The sequence below is a fragment of the Anomaloglossus baeobatrachus genome, chromosome 9 (assembly GCF_048569485.1).
Source record: "Anomaloglossus baeobatrachus isolate aAnoBae1 chromosome 9, aAnoBae1.hap1, whole genome shotgun sequence".
Taxonomy (NCBI): domain Eukaryota; kingdom Metazoa; phylum Chordata; class Amphibia; order Anura; family Aromobatidae; genus Anomaloglossus; species Anomaloglossus baeobatrachus.
In genome coordinates, this window is record NC_134361.1 from 146,781,403 (window position 1) to 146,806,402 (window position 25,000).

The 25,000-nt window shown below is 46.2% G+C and overlaps 1 protein-coding gene across 1 annotated transcript in view; it reads left to right on the forward strand.

Moving 5' to 3' along the window:
- Positions 1-25,000, forward strand: part of DLG3 (discs large MAGUK scaffold protein 3) — a 557,827-nt gene that overhangs the window by 417,599 nt on the left and 115,228 nt on the right. Inside the window, exons 15-17 of the mRNA XM_075324895.1 lie at positions 9,878-10,086; positions 10,584-10,899; positions 13,290-13,362. Coding sequence (XP_075181010.1) covers positions 9,878-10,086; positions 10,584-10,899; positions 13,290-13,362 — 598 coding nt within the window. The remainder of the gene's footprint in view (positions 1-9,877; positions 10,087-10,583; positions 10,900-13,289; positions 13,363-25,000) is intronic.

Sequence of the window (25,000 nt, forward strand, 5' to 3'; positions counted from 1 at the left end):
TCACATTTTATTCTTCTGACCACCTAAGTTTCCATTTTGCCAGAGTCCAGTTTTAATGATCTCTGGGCCCAGTCAAGACTGCAGCGTTTATGGATTCTGTTGATATGACTTTGATAGTGAGATTTAACTTGTAATTGTGGATTGCCCGATTGACTGTTCAGTTATTTCAGTAGTATTCCTGAGCTCATGCAGTGATTTGCACAATTGAATCATGCCTGTTTTCAATAACACCGTCTAAGGACTGTTGATGTAGATCAGGGGTGGGGAACCTCCGGCCCGCGGGCCGCATGCGGCCCGCCATGACCTTTTATGTGGCCCCCCGGGCAGATTCCCGGGGGAGGCAGTGCTCGTGCTGTCACTGCGGTCTTGCTGCCGCCGGCCCTTTAAATCCACACATTGCTGTTTGTGCTGCAATGTGTTCTCCCGTCGGCCAGTGCCAATTGTGGGCGGGTCTACAGCAGCCTCAGCTTCCAGCCTTGTGTATCCGCCCCCTGCCCTCCGGAGATCAGTGCCTGCCTTCTCCTTCTGATGCAGTGTGTCCGGCTCCTGCACTCCGGTGATGTGAGTGCAATGCTGCTGTGAGTCCAGCGCCGACCCTCTGCTGCTATGTGCCCTGCCCAATGCTTTGTGCCTCCCCACACCAGTTCTGTAAACCTTCTCCCCCAGAGTTGCATGAAACTCTCAGCGCAGTGTGCCCCCCAATGTCCTGTGTGCACCCCTCCCCCAGTCCTGTGTGCAGCCCCCCAATGTCCTGGGTGCACCCCTCCCCCAGTCCTGTGTGCAGCCCATCACCCAGTAGTCCTGTTTGCATCCCCCCAAACCTGTGTGCACCCCTCCCCCAGTCCTGTGTGCAGCCCCCCAATGTCCTGGGTGCACCCCCCCAGTCCTGTGTGCACCCCCCCAGTCCTGTGTGCACCCCCCCAGTCCTGTGTGCACCCCCCCAGTCCTGTGTGCACCCCCCCAGTCCTGTGTGCACCCCCCCCAGTCCTGTGTGCACCCCCCCCAGTCCTGTGTGCACCCCCCCCAGTCCTGTGTGCAACCCCCCCCAGTCCTGTGTGCAGCCCCCCCCAGTCCTGTGTGCAGCCCCCCCCAGTCTTGTGTGCAGCCCCACCCCAGTCTTGTGTGCAGCCCCCCCCCCAGTCTTGTGTGCAGCCCCCCCCCAGTCTTGTGTGCAGCCCCCCGCCAGTCTTGTGTGCAGCCCCCGCCAGTCTTGTGTGCAGCCCCCGCCAGTCTTGTGTGCAGCCCCCCGCCAGTCTTGTGTGCAGCCCCCCGCCAGTCTTGTGTGCAGCCCCCGCCAGTCTTGTGTGCAGCCCCCGCCAGTCTTGTGTGCAGCCCCCGCCAGTCTTGTGTGCAGCCCCCGCCAGTCTTGTGTGCAGCCCCCGCCAGTCTTGTGTGCAGCCCCCGCCAGTCTTGTGTGCAGCCCCCGCCAGTCTTGTGTGCAGCCCCCGCCAGTCTTGTGTGCAGCCCCCGCCAGTCTTGTGTGCAGCCCCCCGCCAGTCTTGTGTGCAGCCCCCGCCAGTCTTGTGTGCAGCCCCCGCCAGTCTTGTGTGCAGCCCCCGCCAGTCTTGTGTGCAGCCCCCCGCCAGTCTTGTGTGCAGCCCCCGCCAGTCCTGTGTTCACCCCCCCCAGTCCTGTGTTCACCCCCCCAGTCCTGTGTTCACCCCCCCAGTCCTGTGTTCACCCCCCCAGTCCTGTGTTCACCCCCCCAGTCCTGTGTTCACCCCCCCAGTTCTGTGTGCAGCCCCCCGTCCTGTGTGCAGCCCCCCTGTCCTGTGTGCAGCCCCCCCCCCAGTGATGTCTGTGCCTCCCCCCCAGTGATGTCTGTGCCTCCCCCCCCCCAGTGATGTCTGTGCCTCCCCCCCCAGTGATGTCTGTGCCTCCCCCCCCCCCAGTGATGTCTGTGCCTCCCCCCCCCCCAGTGATGTCTGTGCCTCCCCCCCCCCCAGTGATGTCTGTGCCTCCCTCCAGTGGTGTCTGTGCCCCCAGCCCCTCCAGTGGTGTCTGTGCCCCCAGCCCCTCCAGTGGTGTCTGTGCCCCCAGTTAATTAATTGCTTCACCCAATATAGCAGGGTCATTTAAACATTGATAATTTTGTGCGGCCCCCGAAGGTTGGTAGAAATTTCCAACTGGCCCCCGACAGAAAAAAAGGTTCCCCACCCCTGATGTAGATGATCCAGTATTGACCATGGGCCTTGTTGGTTGTGCACATGGATTTCTCCAGATTTTCTGAATCTTTTAGGCTACTTTCACACATCCGGATTTTGCTCTGCGGGCGCAATACGGCGTTCTGCAGTAAAACCGCAACCGGCTTTTGTAACGCCGGTTGCGTTTTTTTTTGCATAGACTTACATTAGTGCCGTATTGTGCCGCAGGGGCCTGCGTTCGGTCCGGTTTTTGCCGCATGCGGCAGATTTAGCCGATGCGGCGGCCGGATAGAACGTTCCCTGCAACGTTTTTTGCTCCGGCAAAAAAACCGCATCGCGCCGCATCCGGCCGCTGCGGCGCATTTTCAATGCATGCCTATGGATGCCGGATGCGGCGCGATGCGGAAAAAAAACGCATCCGGCCGCCGCATGCGTTTTTTTTTCCACTGCACATGCTCAGTAGCGTGCCGCAACCGGAAAAAACCGGACCGGCCACATGTAAAAACGTATGCAAAGGATGCGGTGTTTTCGCCGCATCCGTTGCATAGGCTTCACAGCCGGATTGAGCCGCACGGCTCAAACCGGATGTGTGAAAGTAGCCTTATGTACTGCAGATGGTAGGATATTCAAAGTCTTTGCAATTTTTCTGAAATTGTTCCACAATGTTTAGATGCAGATGCTCAGATTGGTGAACCTTCGACCATCTTTGCTTCTGAGAGACTCTGCTTTTTAACATGTTCTTTTTAAACAGTCAAGTAATTTCAATCAAATTCTGAACAAAATAATCCAGTATATAAAAAAAAGCCAAATTTCTGAAATATAATTTTATCGGCTGCCATGGTCTTCGGCCTATGCGAGTCCTGTTTCCAAAGGACCATGCACACCTCCAAGAATGATTCATTTTTGTACTGCACAAAAGATTTCACTTATGTTTGGCTCGTTGGTTTAATGGGCAGCCTGTTTACACAGCATCATTATGAGAAACAAGCTATTTTATCAACATTCATACACTATTATCTTGTAGGATAAATGCGACCTTAGTTACAAATTGACCTTCCATCTGTTTTTCATTAGTACCCACTTTTCTGTTAACCATGTCCCAGCTTTTTTGAGATGTGCTGCAGCCATCAATTTCTGAATTTTTTGTTTTTCAAATGGAAGTAGAAAAATGTCTAATTTTCACCTTCTGATCTGTTCTATGTTCTGATGCGAATAACATATGGCTGAGATTTCCTTTCCAATCATTGCATTCTTGTCTTTACATGTTACACTGCTTCCCAACTTTTTTGGAATTGGGGTTGTATATGTTAAAGGGAACCGGTCATCAGAAATTTTGCTCTAAACCTAAAAGTTTCCCCCTCTGCAGCTCCTGGGCTGCATTCTAGCAAGGTTCCTGTACTTTTTTGTGGCCCCCTTTTAAACCAAATTAAATACTTTATAAACTTGTACCTTTTGCTATGTAAATTTTGTAAATCGTCCATGGGGGCAGGCTCTCTGCTGACCGTTGCTGTTCCTCCAGCAGATTTACGCCGCCCCACCCAATGCTGAATTTCATATCTCAGGACGGTGCCCGTGGGTCCCGCGCATGCGCTGTGCGACTGTAGCGGTACTGTGCACTGCGTGCACGTGTGACCACTGGTGACGTTTTGCGCAGGCACGAGGTTATGGGTGGCGCTGTAAGTGTCATCAGCAAGTGCCGCCCATAACCTCGTGACCGCACTTTCCCCTCTTCCTCCAGCATTCTGCGCAAGCGCTTGCTGGCCAGATGACCCGACGTCACCTCTTGCCCATCTTGCCCTGCTGCAGGGTAAGATGGGAAGGAGGTGACGTCGGGTCATTTGGCCGGTGAGCTCTTGCGCAGAACGCTGGAGGCAGTGGGGGAAAGCGCATCCACGAGATTATGGGCGGGCACTTGCGATGCAATCACAGCGCCGCCCATAATCTCGTGCTTGTGACACACGTCACCAGCGATCCTGGCGTGGGCGGCACCTCGGGCGCAGTGGGCGGAGTCCTGATGGAGGAAATAGAGCGTTGGGGGACGGCGTCAATGTGCTGGAGGAACAGAAACGGTCACCAGAGAGCCCGCCCCCATGGACGATTTACAAAATTTACATAGCAAAATGTACAAGTTTATAAAGTATTTAATTTGGTTTAAAAGGGGCCACAAAAAGTACAGGAACCTTGCTAGAATGCAGCCCAGGAGATGCAGAGGGGGGAAACTTTTAGGTTTCAAGCTAAATTTCTGATGACAGGTTCCCTTTAAGAAATCTCCTGATCCATACATTATATGGAGTCAGTGATGCCTAAGGCTATGTGCGCACTAGAAAAGTGATTTTTCTCAAGAAAATTTCTTGAGAAACTTCTGGGAGTTGAAGATTACTGCACCTGCGGTAAAAAAACTGCGGGAAAAACGCATGCGATTTTTCCACGGTTTTTCCGCAGGTTGGTCCCTGCGGTTTTTTTATGCTGAACTGCAATAAATATAGATAATAATCGATAGACAGATAATGGATAGAGGGAAAGATGGATAGATGAATAGATAGATATATGAGAAAGACCTATATAATGTCCCACCCCCTTGCATATTCTAAGCTGGCACCCTTTAGTGACTTTCATGTAGCACTAAAGGGTGCCTAGCCTTGTATTTAGCCAAAAAATAAATAATTAAAAAAAAAAATGACGCGGTCCCCCTATCTTTTGTAGCCAACTAGGGTCAAACAGACGGCTGCAGCCTGCAGACCACAGCTGGCAGCTTCACCTTGGCTGGTAATCCAAAACAGAGGGCACCCCACGCTGTTATTTTACATTAAATAAATAATTTAAAACAAAAAATGTGGGGTCCCCCCCAAATTGGATCACCAGCCAAGGTAAAGCGGACAGCTGGGGTCTGAAATTCTCAGACTAGGGAGGTCCACTGTTATTGGACACTCCCCAGCCTAAAAATAGCAGGCTGCAGCCGCCCCAGAAGTGGCGCATCCATTAGACGTGCCAATCCTGGCGCTTCGCCCCAACTCATCCTGTTGCCCTGGTGCGGTGGCAAACGGGGTAATATATGGGGTTGATGCCAGATGTGTAATGTCACCTGGCATCAAGCCCTGGGGTTAGTGATGTCACGCGTCTATCAGATACCCGACATCAACAACCCAGTCAGTAAGAAATAAAAAATAGACAACAAAAAAAGTTTTATTTGAAAAAACACTCCCCACATTCCCTCTTTCACCAATTTATTGACAAGAACAATCAAATCCGGGTCCGGCGTAATCCAATAAGGGGGGGGGGGGGGTCCCACGGCGATCCATACCATAGTTACTGTCCCAGTCAATGAAGAGCAAAAGGTTCCCCATTGGCTGGGAGAGTAATGCAGTGACCTGAGCTAACATCAATAGGTCAGCCCAGGTCACTGCAGGGGATGACGAGCGCTGCCATCAGGAGGTTAGATGAGATCGTTACCTGCTATGATAATCTCCTGCAGTCCTGCCATCAGCGCTGTCACTGCCTTCTATGCCCGCCGCGTTGTCAGCAGTATCGCGAGAGCCCGTGACGTCACCGCCAGTGACAGTCTCGGGCCGCGGGCATAGACGGCAGTGACAGCGATGACGTCAGGAGGCAGGAGATCGTCACAGCAGGTAATGATCTCATCTCACCTCCTGACAGCAGCGCCTGTCATCCCCGCGGCTGCACGCACTGCTGTGTGTCAGTGTCTACCTGCGCTGCATGGTGACAAGCTGCTGATACTGCGGGCAGACACTGACACTGCAGGGCAGGCAGCGGGGGGGCCGGAGCGGGACACGGACTGCACGGGCACCTGGAGGTCACACGGAAGTGCTTCTGTGCGGCGTCCATGGAGTGTGATGTGTGTGTTTACTCTGCTCCGCTTCCTCTTCTGTTATAATGACATCACTTCCTGTAAAACCGCAGGCAGCGATGAGCATTACCGCAGGTAAATCGCGGCTATACCGAGGGTATATCGCACATAATTTGCTACCTGCGGTAAACCCCCGGAATTTTGCGATTACATTACAGTGAATGGAGTGAAATACCGGGGATATACCGCAGGTACCTTCGGAAAAGAAGTGACATGCACGTTTTCTCAAGAAATTTTCTCAAGAAAATCTTCACAAAGAATTTTCTTGAGGGGAAAAAAACGCAGTGTGCGCACAGCTATTTTTTTTTTTCCCATAGGTTTTGCTGGGAAATGTCTGCAGAAAGATTTCAAACATTTCTCAAGAAATTTCCGCAGCAAAACCGCGGGTAAATCCGTGGGTAAAAACCAGGGCTGTGGAGTCGGAGTTAATTTTGGTTGGAGTCGGTAGAAATGTACCGACTCCGACTCCAGCTTTAAAAAAAAATGTATTAATATTTCATAATTGAACTTTCATATGAATTTTGTAAAGGTTACTCAAATATATATGTTCTATCAAACTATGAACAACAGTGATAAGCAGTTCTGCTGGAGATAGACCTTTCTTACTACTTGTGTGTCACTGTTCTCCACTGCCCTTATCTAATCTTATACTTGGTTAACCTCATGCTGCCCCAACCCCCCTACTTACAATGTATGAAACTGAAAGTGAAAATCTGTTGCAAATTCTTAGTAGTAAAGCTCCTCCTCTAGACTAGATCATACTAGGTGTGCGTCTTCCAAGCATCTCACAGCTGCCTGCTACTCAGAAGAGGAAGACTGTAAGGCTATGTGCGCACTAGGCGTTTTTGCCGCGTTTTTAGCGGCGTTTTTTACCGCGTTTTTGTGCTGAAAACGCAGTGACATTGCTTCCCCAGCAATGTCAATGGGTTTTCAGAAGTGCTGTCCTCACACAGCGTTTTTTTTTTAGCTGCGTTTTTGTGGTGACCACAAAAACGCAGCATGTCAATTATTTCTGCGTTTTCCACTGCGTTTTTCACTCATTGAATTCAATGAGATGTTAAAAACGCAATGAATAACGCATATAGCCGCGTTTCTATGACTAAAAACGCAGCTATACACGCAAGGGGTGGGCACTACAGTGACGTGTACAGGAAGAGGATTCCTTCTGTTGGTAAACACAGAAGCAGGAATCCTCCCGGTACCGTCACCGCTGCCTCCACCTCCCGTCCTGTGCATGTCAGCTCCGTGCGGCGCCATGTCTGGGCGGGAGGTGGAAGGCAGCGGCGAAAACCAAAGTGAACAGTAGAAAAAAAAAAAAAAATGTCATATACTCACCTGTCCGCAGGGTCCCGGTGCCATGCCCGCTCCCATCTCCTCCCGGTACCGCCGCTCTGGCTGTGTGCAGTCTCCCCGGGGCAGGACCTTGCTTGCAGGACCTGGCGCTGATCACCTGATGCAGTCACCTGACGCATCAGCTGATCGTAGTCTCGCCGGCTTTTTCGCGCTCGGCCGGCTATCAGCTGATCCTGCCGTCAGGGGACTTCATCAGCTGATTACCGGCAGCTCCGGCAGCGATCGTATAGGATCAGACTCCTGTCCAATCGATCGCTCCAGGAGCTGCCGGTAATCACCACAGCACATAAGTGAGTATTTTTTTTTTTTTTTCTACTGATGCATCAGCTGATTGTATAAAAGCCGGTTATACAATCAGCTGATGTGTGATGTGATTCACATCCTTGAACCTGACACATCATCTGATCGATTTGCCTTCCAGCAAACCGATCAGATGATATTGGATCCTGATTGGACGGCGCGGGACCCTAACCCAGGATTACTGCGGAGGGGGGTTTATTTCAATAAAGATGGAGTCACTAATTGTGTTGTGTTTTATTTCTAATAAAAATATTTTTCTCTGTGTTGTGTTTTTTTTTTATCATTACTAGAAATTCATGGTGGCCATGTCTAATATTGGCGTGACACCATGAATTTCGGGCTTAGGGCTAGCTGATAATATACAGCTAGCCCTAACTCCATTATTACCTAGCTAGCCACCCGTCACCAGGGCAGCTAGAAGAGTTGGATACAGCGCCAGAAGATGGCGCTTCTATGAAAGCGCCATTTTCTGGGGTGGCTGCGGACTGCAATTCGCAGTGCGGGTGGCCAGAAAGCATGGGCACCCTGCACTGTGGATTCCAATCCCCAGCTGCCTAGTTGTACCCGGCTGGACTCAAAAATTGGGCGAAGCTCACGTCATTTTTTTTTAAAATTATTTCATGAAATTCATGAAATAATTTTAAAAAAAAGGGCTTCCCTATATTTTTGGTTCCCAGCCGGGTACAAATAGGCAGCTGGGGGTTGGGGGCAGCCCGTACCTGCCTGCTGTACCCGGCTAGCATACAACAATATGGCGAAGCCCATGTCATTTTTTTTTTCTTTTTGGGCAAAAAACTGCATACAGTCCTGGATGGAGGATGCTGAGCCTTGTAGTTCTGCAGCTGCTGTCTGCTCTCCTGCATACACTAGTGAATGGAGGATGCTGAGACTTGTAGTTCTGCAGATGCTGTCTGCTCTCCTGCTTACACTAGTGAATGGAGGATGCTGAGACTTGTAGTTCTGCAGCTGCTGTCTGCTCTCCTGCATACACTAGTTCTGCAGCTGTCTGCTCTCCTGCATACAATGAACATTTTGAAGAAGGAAATGACATCAGACCTTTTTTTTTTTTTTTTTTTCATCAACAATCTTTAATGGCATTGTGCACTGATTAAAAACGCAGTGAGCAAAAACGCAGCAAAAAACGCACCAAATCGCGGCAAAAACGCATGCGTTTTTGACGCGTTTTTTTAGCCGCGGGTGCGTTTTTTAGACAAAAACGCACATAAAAACGCAGCGTGAAGAAAACGCCTAGTGCGCACATAGCCTAAGAAGTATTATCCTTTCAACAAACTTTGCATCAGTTAACTGTGAGTACATGAGGAATAATAACAGTATTACTGACCACTATATCAGTTGTACGACCTGGCAATACTTTAGTACAATTGTTTTTAGGAAAAACAATTATCATTTGGATTGTGAATGCAGAATTAAAAACCTGAGATTGTCAAAGAAACATCACATTAAATCAGCTGTATTTGAACATTTCACCATCACTCAAGATAGAAAACATTGTCTGTCAGTGTATGACAAATGATCCAGACGAAAACAAATGCTGTGAAGCCAAGATGAGTGCATATTCAGGCAAAGATAAAAATGCTCCTACCAGAGCTTCTAATCTAAAGAGACATTTACAGCGCTTTCATCCAGAAGTACTGAAAGCAGTGGATGAGAAAGACTGCATCCAAACCAGTGAACCAGTGCGCAGCTCTTCCAGCCAAACAGAGGAGCAGAGAACTTTGCAGCCATCAGTTGCAAGATATTTTGTCAGTGACAAAGTTACTGTGACAATGACAGTAGATACATTTAAAAAACAAATCATAGAGCTTGTTGTAAAGGATAGTGTGCCTATTTCATTATTTCATTATTTTCACGACCAGCTTTTGTGTCTGAATGGGGAAATGGCCCGCAAGCTTGGTGTTTCTCTGGAGAGAGAGAGTATTAGAAAATTAGTAATCGAAGAAGCTTTTAAACAAAAGGAAGAACTTGAAGAAATGGATGCCTGCACACGTCACAGAGTGAACTATTTTGCCATCAATGTCCGATTTGTTTGTGACAAAAATGAAATAGTTACCAAGACATTGGCAGTAAAAGACACCAAAGCTCATCACACCAGTGAGTTTCTCCGGGTCTTGGTGGAAAAGGTTCTGCAAGACTATGAACTTAAAAAAGAGCAAGTTCTTTCTGTCGTAACTGACAATGCTTCAAATATGATAAGTACTATTAAGCTAATGAATGTGAGTTATGATGGTGACCAGCAGCTAGAAGAACATTCTGGGTCCACAGACACAGAAATGTTTGAAATGGAGGAACACCGTATTGTAACTGAGGAGCAAACTGAAGTTGCTTCAGATGAACAGCAACATGATAGTTTAGATCTTGTTGAAACTGTTAATATGTTCTTTCATTCATCACATGCGCTGTGTTGTGCATACGCTACAGCTGGCTATAAGAGACAGTCTGCAAGAAGGACATGCTGCTGCACTGATTGGCAAGGTGAGAAACTTGGCTACTGTTGCCAGAACCCCTAAAGTTGACTCAATTTTGAAGAGACGTGCTGGAAAAGGGGCAATTATTGATCAAGCCACACGATGGGGCAGTACTTACTTAATGATTCAGCGCTTGGTTGAACTGAAAACCTTTCTTGTAGACATGGCTAACCCTCAACTGACGCTAAATGAAAGTCAGTGGAATCAGGTGACTGATCTGGAAAAATTGCTAGAGCACCCATTTACAGTGACTAAAAAATTACAAGCAGAGGACTTAACTCCAGGTATTTTCTTAAAGGAGTGGAAGAACCTGATGTTTCGCTGTCCCAAAGAGGAGGGTTAATTGCAAGTGGCAACGGAGAGAGGAGCTACTATTACAAAATAACCTTCTTTTGGCAGCTGATTATGTAGACCCAATGCATCGGATTCTTCTAGATGATCAACAGCTAAGTAAAGGAAAAGAAGCTGTGTTTGAAATAGCAGTAAGGATGAAAGGGTTGCAGAACAGTCAGGAGGAACAAGAAGAATTTGGTCGTCCTGCCACATCTTCACCCTCATTATTAACTGATGAAGAATTTAATTTCGAAAAATATTTGGATCACAAGGACCGTGCAAAGTGTTCCCGCATAGAAGAGTCATCCCCATCAAGGAACACAGCCAGTACATTTCAGCAGAATTTTTCATGTGCACTAAAAGAAATTGAGAAATTTGACCGTTCATCAAAAATAACAGTGCAACAAGCGATTCCTCTGTATCCTGACATTGTCAGAGATGTTGCCCGAGTGGTTACTGCTTTGCCACCAACACTAGTTAGTGTAGAGAGGTTGTTCTCTGCTCTCAAAATAATTAGATCAGATTTGAGGGCATCCATGAAGGAGGATCTGACAGAGGCAATACTTTTTCTGAAGACAAATTTATAGATTTCTTCTTAACTGCATAAGTGTTTATTGCATATTTACTTAGTTTATAAAAGTTTCTAAAAGTTATTTGCTATATTCTAATTGTATTCTAATAAATGTAGTTTTTGCTCTAAGTGGTCTGATTACTTATATGATGGTGAGAAACTGAATAAGCACGATGTTAACCCCTTCAGCCCCGGGGCACTTTCCGTTTTTGCGTTTTTTTGTTTTTTGCTCCCCTTCTTCCGAGAGCCGTAACTTTTTTATTTGTCCGTCAATCTTGCCATATGAGGGCTTGTTTTTTGGGGGACAAGCTGTACTTTTAAATGAAACCAAAAGTTTTACCATATGGTGTACTGGAAAGCAGCAAAAAAATTCCAAGTGTGGAAAAATTGCAAAAAAAGTGTGATGGCACAATAGTTTTTGGGATCTTTTATTCACGGTGTTCAGTATATGGTAAAACTGATGTGTGGGTATGATGCCTGAGGTCGGTGCGAGTTTGTAGACACCAAACATGTATAGGTTTACTTGTATCTAAGGGGTTAAAAAAAATTCACAAGCTTGTCCAATAAAAGTGGCGTACGTTTTGCGCCATTTTCCGAAACCCGTAGAGTTCTCATTTTTTTTGGATCTATGGCTCAGTGACAGCTTATTTTTTGCGTCTCGAGCTGATGTTTCTAATGGTAGCATTTTTGCGCAGATGCTACGTTTTGATCGCCTGTTATTGCATTTTGCGTAAAACTTGCGGCAACCAAAAAACGAAATTTTGTCGTTTGGAATTTTTTTGCCACTACGCCGTTTACCAATCAGATTAATTGATTTTATATTTTGATAGATCGGGCATTTCTGAACGTGGCGATAACAAATATGTGTATATTTTTTTTTTTTTTTTTTTTTAACCCTTTAATTTTCAATGGGGGGGGAAAGGGGGATGATTTGAACTTTTAGGTTTTTTGTTTTTTTTTTAAATTTTTTAAAACTTTTTTTATTTTATTTCACTAGTCCCCCTAGGGGGCTATAGCGATCAGCAATCCGATCGCTGATCGCTATCTGCTGATCACAGCTATACCGCTGTAAACAGCAGAAATAGTCACTTTATTTTTTCCTCTGCTCCGTGCCGAGGAAAAAGGAAAGTGAAACTTCTTAGCAGCAGGCGTCATCACATGACCCTGTGCTACGATGGCAACCACCGAACGTCACGTGATCACTCACGTGACGTCCGGAGGGGGCGGCGGTAAGTAGAAAACATGGCCGCGTGCATATAGATCTCGCTGCCAGACTTTGGCAGCGAGATCTAAGGGGTTAATGTTCCGGGTGGAATGCGATTCCACTCGGAACATGTAGGCACACATGTCAGCGGTTGAAAACAGCTGATATGTGTGCCGATCCACGCCACCTGCCCGCGGCAGGGGGCGGGGCTTACCGGGACACGATCCATGACTGAAAGATCCGTCCATGGTCGTGAAGGGGTTAATATTTTACAACAGTAAATTTGTTGTTATGAATTGGCCATTTATGAAGGAGTCTGAGTCGGAACCTGATAAAATCCAGGAGTCGGAGTCGCAACTGTGGCTTACCGACTCCACATCCCTGGTAAAAATGCCTAGTGCGCACATAGCCTAATAATGGCATCTATAACCCATAGATTAAAATGGAATGAATATATTGGCAACTCTGGGAGATTTTTCATGACGCATCTGTTCAACAGATGGCAATAATCTCTGGGTGACGGATGCTGCAAGATTGTTCATGACGCATCTGTTCAAAAGATAGCAATAATCTCTGGGTGACGGATGCTGCTGGTCTTCAGCCTGTAATGTATATATTACTAGTTTTACTGGTTATACACTAAAGACCAAAAATAGCCATAGTTTATAATGGCATCCATTTAACAAATGTTTTGAAAAGCTCATGACCTAGAACTAGATGCCTGTGATGATCGCTATAAAGTGCATTCTTCCACTAGACTCAGCTGGATGGAATAGTATCTACTCTGCTCTCTGATCCGGGGGGGGGGGGGGGGGGGGGATTTGGGGAGGTTGTATGGGGGGGAGGGTGATTATACCAGACTTTTTACCAAGCATGCTTTTTTTTATTCTACCATGTATGTTTTCCTGACTTCTACGATAAACATTGAACAAATACATGATATGAACGACACTTAACCAGATAAGATGCAGGAAAATAAATAATTGGACATGCATAACAAATGGTTTTGTTTTTTTTTTTTTTTGTTTTGCAGGGTTGAGAAAAAGGAGAGGGCACGGCTCAAAACTGTCAAGTTTCATGGGCGTTCTGGCATGGAAACAAACAGAGTGAGTATCTCTGTATATTAGCATTAAAGAAGATGTCCGCAGTTACAAATCTCAGCTATGAAAATAGTCATTTTGTGTGTCTGTGGTTAGGCTGCACAGATTGTTTGTTGTACAATCCTGTATTCTTGTAAAATTAAAATTTTTCTCTCTTTAAAAGTGGACAGAAAATAGTTTACAGGCTGGAATTTTTTTTTTCTCCCAGAGGGAATTTGGAGCAGTTACTTTTTACAACTAAACTTGAAATCCTCCCTCCTTTGTTATAAAATAGTGATTTGATTTAATGTTTTATAGAGAAGTAGAAAGCTGTTTTTTTTTTTTTTTGTCCAAAATTCTTTACAGTGTATATTGTGAGATAATTAAAAATACTCAATATGATAACTTCATATTATCCAAAAATGTGTTTAAAATTATGCAGAGAAACGCAACCAAGGTTAAGGGAACTGGTGGACTGCAGTACCGAGGCAGGTTATTCCGTTTTGAAAAAAACGAAGACTTAGGAGGCGATCTTATTACAATGTACCAATATATGAGGGGACACTGCAGAGCTCTCTAATGATCTTTTTACACCTAGGCCTGCGACAGAGACAAGGGGGCATCCTCTACGGTTAGAGTAAAGGAAGTTTAATCATAATCACAGATGCATATTCTTTACTGTAAGAGCAGTGAGACTATGGAACTCTGCAACATAATGTTGTACTGGTTGGTTCATTACTAAAATTTGAGAGGCCTGGATGCCTTTTCTTAAACAACACAATATTACAGGTTATGTGCAGTTGATTCTGTGATTGAGCATTTGATCCAGGGAAGTAGTCTGATTGCCGTCTGTGGAGTCGGAAGGAATTTTTCCCCTAATGTGGCACTTACTGTCTGCCCATCGGATTTTTAGCCTTCCTCTGGATGAACATGTTAGGTTAGGTCATGGGTTGGGATTTGTCTACCTTCGACCTTAAACACTATGAAACTGTGAAAATATCACGTTAACCCTTGCCTCCCAGTTCATCACACTATTCCATTATGATTTTGCTTTTTTTTTATGCATGATTTGTAAACCCATATTTGTTTTTTTTTTTTTTTTTTTTTTGTTTTTTTTGTCTTTATTTTTTTTTTCTATTCATTCTCTCCTCTGTTCCTGTCTACTTTCCTACATTTTTGGGCATTTTCATTCCTGATACCCATTGTCTGTATCATCATCCCATCTGACAAAGTCCATCAAATCCAAGCGCAAAAAGAGTTTCCGACTGTCCCGCAAGTTTCCATTTTACAAGAGCCTTGTTCAAGAGGCCGGCAATGCACGTAAGTAAGAGGCGGCATGTCGTTGACCACATTACCTTACAGAGAACTTGTCACCAGGTCAAAAATGTCCATTTTTTTGCTCTTATTTTATTCACACTGCTTCCTTAAGTTTTCCATGTTTGTGTGCTGTTTGTTTTTTTTTTTTTTTATCCTTCATATTCTTCCAAAGACTTGAGCTTTATAGCTGCTAATTTTTATCATCTTCACCAATGGGGGTGCATTGCTCAAAGACGCCCCACGAGAATCTTGTGAGCATAAAAAGATGGTAAAGAGTATAGAAATTAGCCCAAAATAAAGCCCATATTTCTGGAACAGATTACTTGGATTTTAGTGGGGGAATACTCTGTGGAGCAGCAGAACTAAGAGACCACCAAAAAGGCCACTTTTGACCTGGTGAAAGGTCTTCTTTAAATAGTTTAGGTATAGTTGTTATAATAGAACTTGCATGAATAGAAGTTCATATAGCCTACATCCATCTATTTCAGTTTCATGATGGCCCACCAATGAGAGCGTCTCCGACTGGTGGACTTGACATGTCTGTGCATCCAACCTACCCATATATTGCTTAGATGCCCATTCATCTGAATCACTCTTACGCAGTACAAAATATTCACATGGAGAAGTGAAATTTTTCCCAAACAAAATTAGCTTTGTAGGGGCGCTAGACCCATGACAATTAGCTGGCTACTGTGTCAGGTGGCTTTTAGACACCTATCAATAAAGGACAGAAATGAAATGTATCTAGACCTGACCAAACTGCACTACACACAGTAACTATGCAGAAAGAGAGCCTGGGTAGTTTTGCCATTTTATAAACTTATTCAAGAAATTGAGACTAAAGGCCTTTTGAAACGTAGTATTTCTTTGTTCTCTGGTAAAATGAGAGATGTGTCACGTTCAACATTCCTAATGCTAGATTCACATGTCTAGTGTTTCCATGTTGTATAGGGAATGCAAAAACCTAAGGATCCAGTACTGGATCCATTCAGTGAAATGGGGACAGAAATGTTCTACAGTTTCATCAGTTTGGTGCTGATCTGAAGCAATTTACTATTGGAAGCAAAAAGTCTTGTATGCACAACTATTCATGTGCAGCCAAAAAAGTAATGTAGAAAAGAGTCCGTTAATGTATAAATTGGGCTTTCCATTTTTTTTTTGCTTTTACCTTTGTGAAAATGAATGAAAAATGTGCAACATTTTATTGAAAAAATACATAATTTCTTACTTTGCCATTCTTCTTGTGACGCACTTGGAGGGGTAAGGAACCTCCTGAATGCGGCTTTGAATACTTTTATGTGCACTATTGATTTATGAAATAAAAATGCAACTGGACAAATGTACCTTCATTTGTTCACATACTTTGGTTTCTAAATTTGTGTTCTAGCAATCCACACTGATTACATAGACAAAGCTACATTGCAGGATATTCTAACCCTAATTTTGTGCTATTGCCCTAAACCAGATGTTAATTTTTGAGCTGAGATTTGTGTGTAGATTTAAAAGGTTAACACCGTATGACCTGACAAACCTGCTGCAGAATAGGTCACAGATGGCATATTGGTGGAGGTTAAGTATGCTGTGGCCCCACCAAACATTTCTTGCTTCAGCATGTAAACCTTTTTGAATGGAGCTGCTGAGCGCTGCTATCTAGTGCAGCCCAGCTTCTATGCAAAATAAAAGGAACCGCGCTACAGCGGCTGCAATACTCAGCTGATCGGTGGGGGCACTGGGAGTTGGATTGACTGATCTGCTATTGACCTATTCTATAGTCAGGGCATCAATACTATATGCCAGGAAACCCCTTTTAACTCCTCTGCCTCTGTGATGGTCTAGTGTACTTATTAGTGAGTGATGTGGTAGGGGCAATACAGTTTTTAGGCACTTGGCAATGTTTGCTGGCACAGCTGCCTATGGACACCTGCTCCCCCATGCTGTATTTAGAAGAACTATTGAATGTTGGTCAGTCGCAATATATTGGGGGGTATTGGCATTCTGATACTTGCAGTGTCTCAGATGTCTATGTATGTAGTAGTGAACCACAGATCTGTGTTTTGTTTTTTTATATTGTGGCATTCTCAGCAATAGAGGACATGAGCAATGCATCATAAGATTATAATGTTTCACATTGCTAATTTGCAACTAATAATCATGAATGTCTCAGTGGACAGAAATCCAAGCTACAGGACTAGGTGACCACATTCACGGTTAGTGGTTACAACTATTGCCACAAGACAGTGCAATCTTTATTTTGTATGTGTATGTTGTCTTGTAGCCCTAACCTGGGTCAACATAAGAATTGTAATTATATGGTATTGCTTGCCTTGAATGTTCTGCTGAAAACCCTTTACAAGCGTGTTGGACATACATGTCTAGTATCTGATGTGCTGTGGGCAAGACTCTCCTACACTAGGTTACAGATATTGGTTACCTCCCAGAATGCAATTCACAAAAAGGGGTTTTCCACAAACAAAGTTCATTTTAATTAGTAGCTCTTGAAATAATGAAACGTTCCATAAATGGATGTGATTAAAAAAAAATGTTCCTGTGCTGAGAAGCTTATAAATGTGTCCGCTGTGTAATGGCCGTACAGGGACTTGGTCTGATCATACCAAAGCTCTTGGGCAGGGGATGATGGAAAAAGAGTATACAGACATTACAGCACAGGATTACAAATAATTCTATCTTTTGAGGTAAAAAAAAAATAATTTAAAAATAAGCAGGGAAATTCTTTACCCAACAATAATCTATGATCCTGTGCCATAATGTCTGTATACGTTTGCTTCCTCCCCGGCTCAGAAGATGTGGTATGATCAGACCATGTTCCTGTACGGTCAGACACGGCCATTACACAGCACATAGCAGGGACACTTATATAAGATTATCTCAGCACAGGAACTTTTTTAAAGCCAAGCTGTAGTAGTTCTTACGGATATTATTTCTGGGTGCATACAAGTTTTTCATTAGTAACATTTTTTCATAGTGGGCATGAGCTAAACAAAATCTGGAATTGGTTATACCGCACGGTGATCTCTGTTAAAAAGAATATGTAAAAACCGACGGGTTCGCTTTATTCTGCTAGTCTATTGTGTATTGTCAATTGTGTTGATTTTTTTTTTCTTTCCCTTCAATCACATTTATTGCGCAGCATGAAAAATGTTGTCTTATTAGCATGTCAGTACAAAAGTGGCATACAAAATTGCCATTTTTGCAGGTTATTTTAATTTTTCACTTTTTTACAGTAGTTATAGTCACACAAGGGTCCTCGAACTTGTGATCCTATGATCACATTGATGATACACTGTACTATTTATGTTGCAGTGCATTATCTAACCTGTTAGTGTTTGGCTGCCCCACTCATGACTAGAGATACTGCAGACGTAGAGGTCATGGTCAGGTCTCTTGCTGCAATAGCAGCCCATCAGCACCCTGCCATCACATTGCATGGGTGCTGGTGGGCCAGCATAGGAAGCCATCTCTTTGTCTTTTAAACTCTTGAGATGCCTTTGTCACTAGTAACAGAGGTATCTGAAGGGTTTAGGTGCTGAGTTTGGCACCATGTGCATTCTTGGCACATGTAGCAGGAGCTCAGCTGTAACACTCGGCTTCCTCTGTGGATGACAGCGGCACAGCTCCTGTGATCTTTTGATCCATCTGATGCAAGTATACTTCTGATTTGAGTGAAATCACCTGCATTCTGGTTGTACATGTATGGCTAGTTTCACACTTGCGTTGAATGGCATCCGTTGCATTGTGATGGATGCAATGGATGCATTGCATATAGTGGCACAACGGATGCAATGGATCGTACAAAACAACGGAATCAGCTTTTTATTTTTTTTACAGTTACCGGCGGCAGACTATTGTGAACGATCAGCTACATCAGCTACATTAAAAATGTAATGTTCAAACTGCTGAGATCTATGGTTAAAATTGGATGATCAAAAGGACAGAGGGGGTAGAAGAGTAGAGCGCTTTCATGTAGTGACTGTATTAGCCTACACTAATTTCCTTTTTGTTTTATTTTTTTTCTGAAGCAGTACTGTGGGAGCAACGTATGGCACATTTGAACTCTACACAAATGCCCTTATGTACAGCTTTAAAGCATCACTCCGGCATAGTTTTTTTAAATTATTTTTATTCCCCTTCACTGCCGGTGTGTTATCACTAATGCATGTTCCCTGACCCAAGTAAAATACTTACTGGCCTGTCTTCTGTTCTCTGCATCGTTCCTGTTTGTCTTCTACTAGTTGTGACCTGGCTGATCGCTCCCGTGTTTGCGTGGCAAGTCGGAAGACACTCCTCACTGTAAGGCTATGTGCGCACATGTGCGTAATTCATGCAGTTACGCTGCGCTTTGTAGCGCAGCATAACTGCATGCGTCCTGCGTCCCCTGCACAATCTATGGAGATTGTGCAGGGGCCGTGCGCACGTGGCGTCTTAGAGCGCAGCGCTTCTGCTGCTGCCCGAAGCGCTGCGTTCTAGAAGTGACATGTCACTTCTTCCGTGCGCTTTGCCGGCAGCTCCTGCTCTGTCTATGGCAGGAGCTGCAGGCAGAGCGCATGGAATCTGCTTTTTTTTCTCTACGGACATGTTCTGCAGCGATTTGAAGCGCACATGGGCTCTTCAGATCGCTGCAGAAAATTCTGCAGTGACTGTACGCGACGTGCGCACATAGCCTAAGTCTGAGAGCCGGAACAGGGACCCTGTAGACTTGCGCTGAAAGCTTGTGACCGTTAGCGCTGAAGTCTGGCTAGTGTGGAGTCAGTCACAAGATGGTGGAGTGGGACAGAAGCGGGCCTGGGAAGAGCATAAGACAGAGACTGGCAAGTGTATTACTAGGAGCAGGTAATATGAATTAGAGATACCACTCCACTGCTCAAATAAGAAAAACGCTGGTGGTGTGCTTTTACGTTGATTTAAAATCTGTTTAATTCTTGTAATTGAGATTTTTTTATTTTTTCTTTAAAGACTGAACGTTGTTTATAAGAAAAGTATGGACACTAGGTGCCCAGGGAGATAAGGGAGAACAGTGTGAACTGGGGGCTAAGGACATTGCATGGAAACCCCAAAAGGGGGCGGAGTCCCAAAAAAGGGATGGTTGCCCAGAAGGGGGCGGAGGCCCGGAACGGGGTAGTTACCCAACAGGGGGCGGAGCCTCAAAAAGCGGTGGTGACCCACCAGGGGGTGGAGCATTCACAAGCCGAACAGGTGGACTATAGCAAGGGGCAATGGGATTCGCCTTACCTATGTCCTACCTGCGGTATAGGCTATCCATCCGATGTGAGGCCACAAAAGTGCTCCGTGGACTTGAATGGGCTACGTGTGATTGGTCTGTTAGACCCGGGGAGTTGGCTAACCTTAGTGAGACCCATGCCCAATCTCCATTTTATGGATGGTAGGACAATAGAAGGAAGCTGTGTGCATGGGACCACTAAAGAATATCCTCTGGCCAGAGTGATGATTCAGGCGCCCGACCGTATGGGGCGCCCAGACGTGGGTGTGGTTCGGGATTTGATCTATCCCGTTATCATAGGACAGGACTTTGAGTTGTTTAAGGACTTATGGAAGACAGAGGCCGGGACCGATTACACCGGAATGAGTCGGCCCCCGCCTAAAACAGCCTGTTTACCGTATGAGGTTAAAAGGGGTCCTTGTTGTGCAGATATGTGTGGTAAGGAGGAGATAGCAACTCCCAAAATTTACTGTCCTAAGTTAGGGGTGACCAAAGAAAATGATGGACGGACCCAAGTTAGTGACGGGACGTCTCCAAAGGGAAGTGACAGTCTGACCACTAAAACCCAAGTAGTTTCAGGAGAGGAGACTGACACCTGGTTAAGCGGGGACATGTTAGTCCAGGACACCAGGGGGAGGGATGATGACTCCAGTTAAGACACTGACTCTAGAAAGGGGACAAACGAGTACAGTGAGGTACAGATGGGCGAGAAGGGTAAAACATCCTCTCGACGCCGAAGACGTAATAAGCGCCGAGAGGGGGCACAGTGTATGCCGTCTGAGGGTGCAGAGAAAGTGACATTCCTGGGTAATGAAGACATGGTGCCAGTAAAAACTGCTACGGTAGAGTCAGACGGTGATGTCCTACAACAGAAAGAGGAATCAGAGACTGAACTGACACATTGTAATGACAGAAATCAGAAGGGTGAAAACGCAGAAAAGGAGCCAACCAAGGACGTAATGGGGGTGGTCCCTATGATTTCCCCGGGTGCAGCTGATAGTCTGTCAAGCGAGAGGGGAATAGGAAATGGAATCCTGGAGAGCGAGGGGGAAGGAATAATCCCCAACAGTCATGGTGAACAGACTGGTGAACTACCGGGTGCTGGGGTGGATGACAGCGAATTCAGCCCCAAATCTCTAAAAGGAACAGAGTGCCATGTTGAAGGGTGTGACACCCAGGCTGAGGGTGACACTGCAGAGACCCCAGAGGAAGTTGAAGGTAATGCAGTGAAGACCCAAGAAACAGTTGGCGCTGAAGTGAAGAGAGCCTCTGAGGAAGTGAAGTCTGGACCAGAGGTCTCATCCAGGACTTGAGAGCCTGCCTGACCTGCTTGGTAAAACCAAGATGGAGGATATAGAGAAGGTCGTGGGTAAGAAGAGTAAGAAACCCAAAGGTTCTGCAGCTCAGGCGGGTACACTGGCAAGCGATGACTTACTGCCAGAGAAACCGATACATTGGAACAACAGTGGTCCGTGCGATGAAGCCATGGAGAAGGAGTCGACCCCAGAGTTGAAAACCGAATTCTCTCCCGCTTCTGAGCAAGCTGACGAGCCACCTATCTGTGAGGTGGCTGAAGAGGAAGCAGCTGAGACCCAAGAGAGGGGTGACTATGACAAAGTTGAACCCCACGAAAAAGCCAGAGGTGTAGAGGTGGAAGAAGTCTCGGAAAGAGGGTGTCATAGACCAGAGAGGTCCGCAAGTGAAGAGTCATTCAAGAGGATGAGCAAAGACCATCTGCAACAAGAGATACTTCTTAGGCAGGCGAGAGTCGAGTAAGGGAGCTGGAAAAAGAAGTGGCTGAGCTCCGAAGTCACTTGGCAGAGTACCAGTCCAGGTCCCAGGTAGCCTTGGAACAGATGGAGCAGTGAGTGTCGATCCTGACCAAACTTGTTGAAGCAGGGGAGGCCCAAAGAGAGATGACTCTGGAAGCGAAACTGGACAAGCATGTGGAAGCGGCAGGGATGAATGAGACTCTGTAGTCAAGTGCATGGTGGATATACCTGAGGACTTAAGAGAAGCGTGTGCCATCGAGTGCATGCATGATGACTTTAAGAGAGCTGTGGAAGCGTGTGAGGTCTATTGTACCCCAGAGGCTGAACAGTTAGTGATATTGTCCACCAGTGAAATTACTGGGCAGCGGGTGGCTATTCTAAAGGACATGCACTTCAGATGTGTTCGTATGAAGTGGCAGGTCCAACTGCGAAATGAGGAAGCCACTAGACAGCTAGAGTATAAAAGGAAAGCGCAGAGTCTGGCGGAAGATATCGTCCAAGTACCCTGGGCTCTGGTGGGGAGTCATGCAAGACATGGTGAATAAGTCGGGATTAGTGAGCTTAAGAATCCCTGCTGCTAACGAGAGCAAGATACCCAGGGAAGCTGGTATGGTTCCGTTCGTCTGTGTCTGGACTGTAGAGAATCTTGGAAATATTCGAAGCCTTCTTGGATATCGGGTACACCATGTGCGTGACATGGAGCGGTTGAGGCAAGAAAACCTGAAAATTGATGAGCAGCTTCGCCAACTGTGTGTGGGACAGCAGCCGTCTTCTCCCCGTTGTTCAGGGGAAAGAAGTGGAAGATGGCGTGTCGGTCCAGTAGTTAAGACATGCGATAAAAGGAATCGCCAACCGAGAAGAAACCTACGATGTACTGTAGATAGTGGCCGCTATGAGCTTAGAGTTCCCGACAGTAGCCCTGGGGGTACACGAGTAAGCCTAGGTTCGGACAAGACTGTAGGTTTGACTGAGGACGTGTCTCTCTACTACGGTGACCCTGGGAGGGGGTCAGGGAGTGAACGGTCTGGGAAGGGGACATCCTTTAACCCTATGTTGACACGACAGGGTTTGGTGACAGTGTCGGGCGATGTCTCAGGGACTTATGCTCTTGGGCACCTTGGACGGCCCTCTCGACTGGTGGGGCATGGCGGCGGGGATACCCTGTCTCGCGGCCCCAGGTCGTTGGCAAGTGTTCTCCCCTACGGGTTTGAACAGAGTGGGAGGGTATGTGACATATCAACCGGCTGTATTACAAAGGGCCGGTATGTTTTGCAGAAGCATGGGTGCTCTGCAATGTGAAGTTGGCTGGGGCCTTTTGGTTCCATAGGATTGCATTACATGCAGAGCCATGGAAGGGTGTGTGATGCTGATTACACACTCCTTACCACTGTGGGTTTGGCTCCAGGGGTTAATGCAATCCTGTCTCTGAACCTAGGTGGAGTGTGTCTAGGGCAGTCTAGATAGAGACTGGCTCTAGACTTCCAGTGTGTATACTGGAGACTGGGAGAGCAGAAGCAGGGTGTTTTGCTCTGTTCAATAGACCTTCTCCTGAAGGAAGGGGCTTTTAGGTCCATGTGCACAGCCTGGCTGGAGCCAGGGGAACTTGGTAAGGACACTAGCCGCCTTCAGAGGAAGGTAACCCGGATTGGACTTTAAGCATAAAGCCAATTACTGACAAGGGTCAGTGAGACGTGTGAGGAAGTCCAAGAGTGTGTGGACTTTGTGTTGGACTTTGAGGATAAAGCCAAGGCATGGCATCTTTCTGTTATGGGACCTAGCATGGTTTATTTGAGCTGTTAATAAACCATATGGTCTGTTTAAACAGACAAATTGTTCTGGTGTGCGTTAATCCCGATACCTGATGCGTGATCCCCATACACTCGGGGCCCCACATTTCATTACAATGACACATATATATACATATATATATACACACACACACACTAATATATATATATATATGTATGTGTGTGTATATATACATATATACACATATATATATATATATATATATATATATATATATATATATATATATATATATATATATATATATATATATATATATATATATATATTCTATATATATCTATATATGTGTATATATACACACACACACATATATATATACACATATATACACATATATAGTGTGTGTATATGTGTGTATGTGTATATATATATACTAGAAGGTGGCCCGATTCTACGCATCGGGTATTCTAGAATTTACGTATTGTGTAGTTCATGTATGATTTTTGTTATATATATAGATGTTGTTGTGTGTAGTTACCAAGTGTTTGTGTAGGGCGCTGTACATGTTCTGAGTGTCGCGGGGGGTGAGAGCGGTGTTGTATGTGTGTTGCGTGTGTTGCGTTGTTTGTGGAGCGCTGTGTGTCTGTAGCGTTGTGTGTGTGTGTGTGTTGTGCGGTTTGTGTGGGTGTGGTGTGTTTTGGGGGGAGGTATGTTTTGAGCAATGTGTGTGTTGTGCAGTATGTGCGTATATTTGTGTGTGCAGCGTTGTCTGTGTGTGTGGGTGTCTGTGTAGGGCGTTGTTTGTGATTCCTAGTGTGTGTGTGTTGTGCAGTGCGCGTGTGTGTGTGTGTTGGGGGGAGGTGTGCACCTCCCATCGTGCTCCATCCCCCATGCTGCGCACCCCCCATCGTGCTGCATCCCCCATGCTGCGCACTCCCAAACGTGCTCCATCCGCCATGCTGCGCACTCCCAAACGTGGTCCATCCGCCATGCTGCGCACTCCCAAACGTGCTCCATCCGCCATACTGCGCACTCCCCATCGTGCTGCATCCCCCATGCTGCGCACTCCCAAACGTGCTCCATCCGCCATGCTGCGCACTCCCCATCGTGCTCTATCCGCCATGCTGCACACTCCCAAACGTGCTCCATCCGCCATGCTGCGCACTCCCAAACGTGCTCCATCCGCCATGCTGCGCAACCCCTATCATGCTCCACCCGCCATGCTGCGCACTCCCAAACGTGCTCCACCCGCCATGCTGCGCACTCCCAAACGTGCTCCATCCGCCATGCTGCGCACTCCCAAACGTGCTCCATCCGCCATGCTGCGCACTCCCAAACGTGGTCCATCCGCCATGCTGCGCACTCCCAAACGTGCTCCATCCGCCATGCTGCGCACTCCCAAACGTGCTCCATCCGCCATACTGCGCACTCCCCATCGTGCACCATCCGGCATGCTGCGCACTCCCAAACGTGCTCCATCCGCCATGCTGCGCACTCCCAAACGTGCTCCATCCGCCATGCTGTGCACTTCCAAACGTGCTCCATCCGCCATGCTGCGCACTCTCAAACGTGCTCCATCCGCCATGCT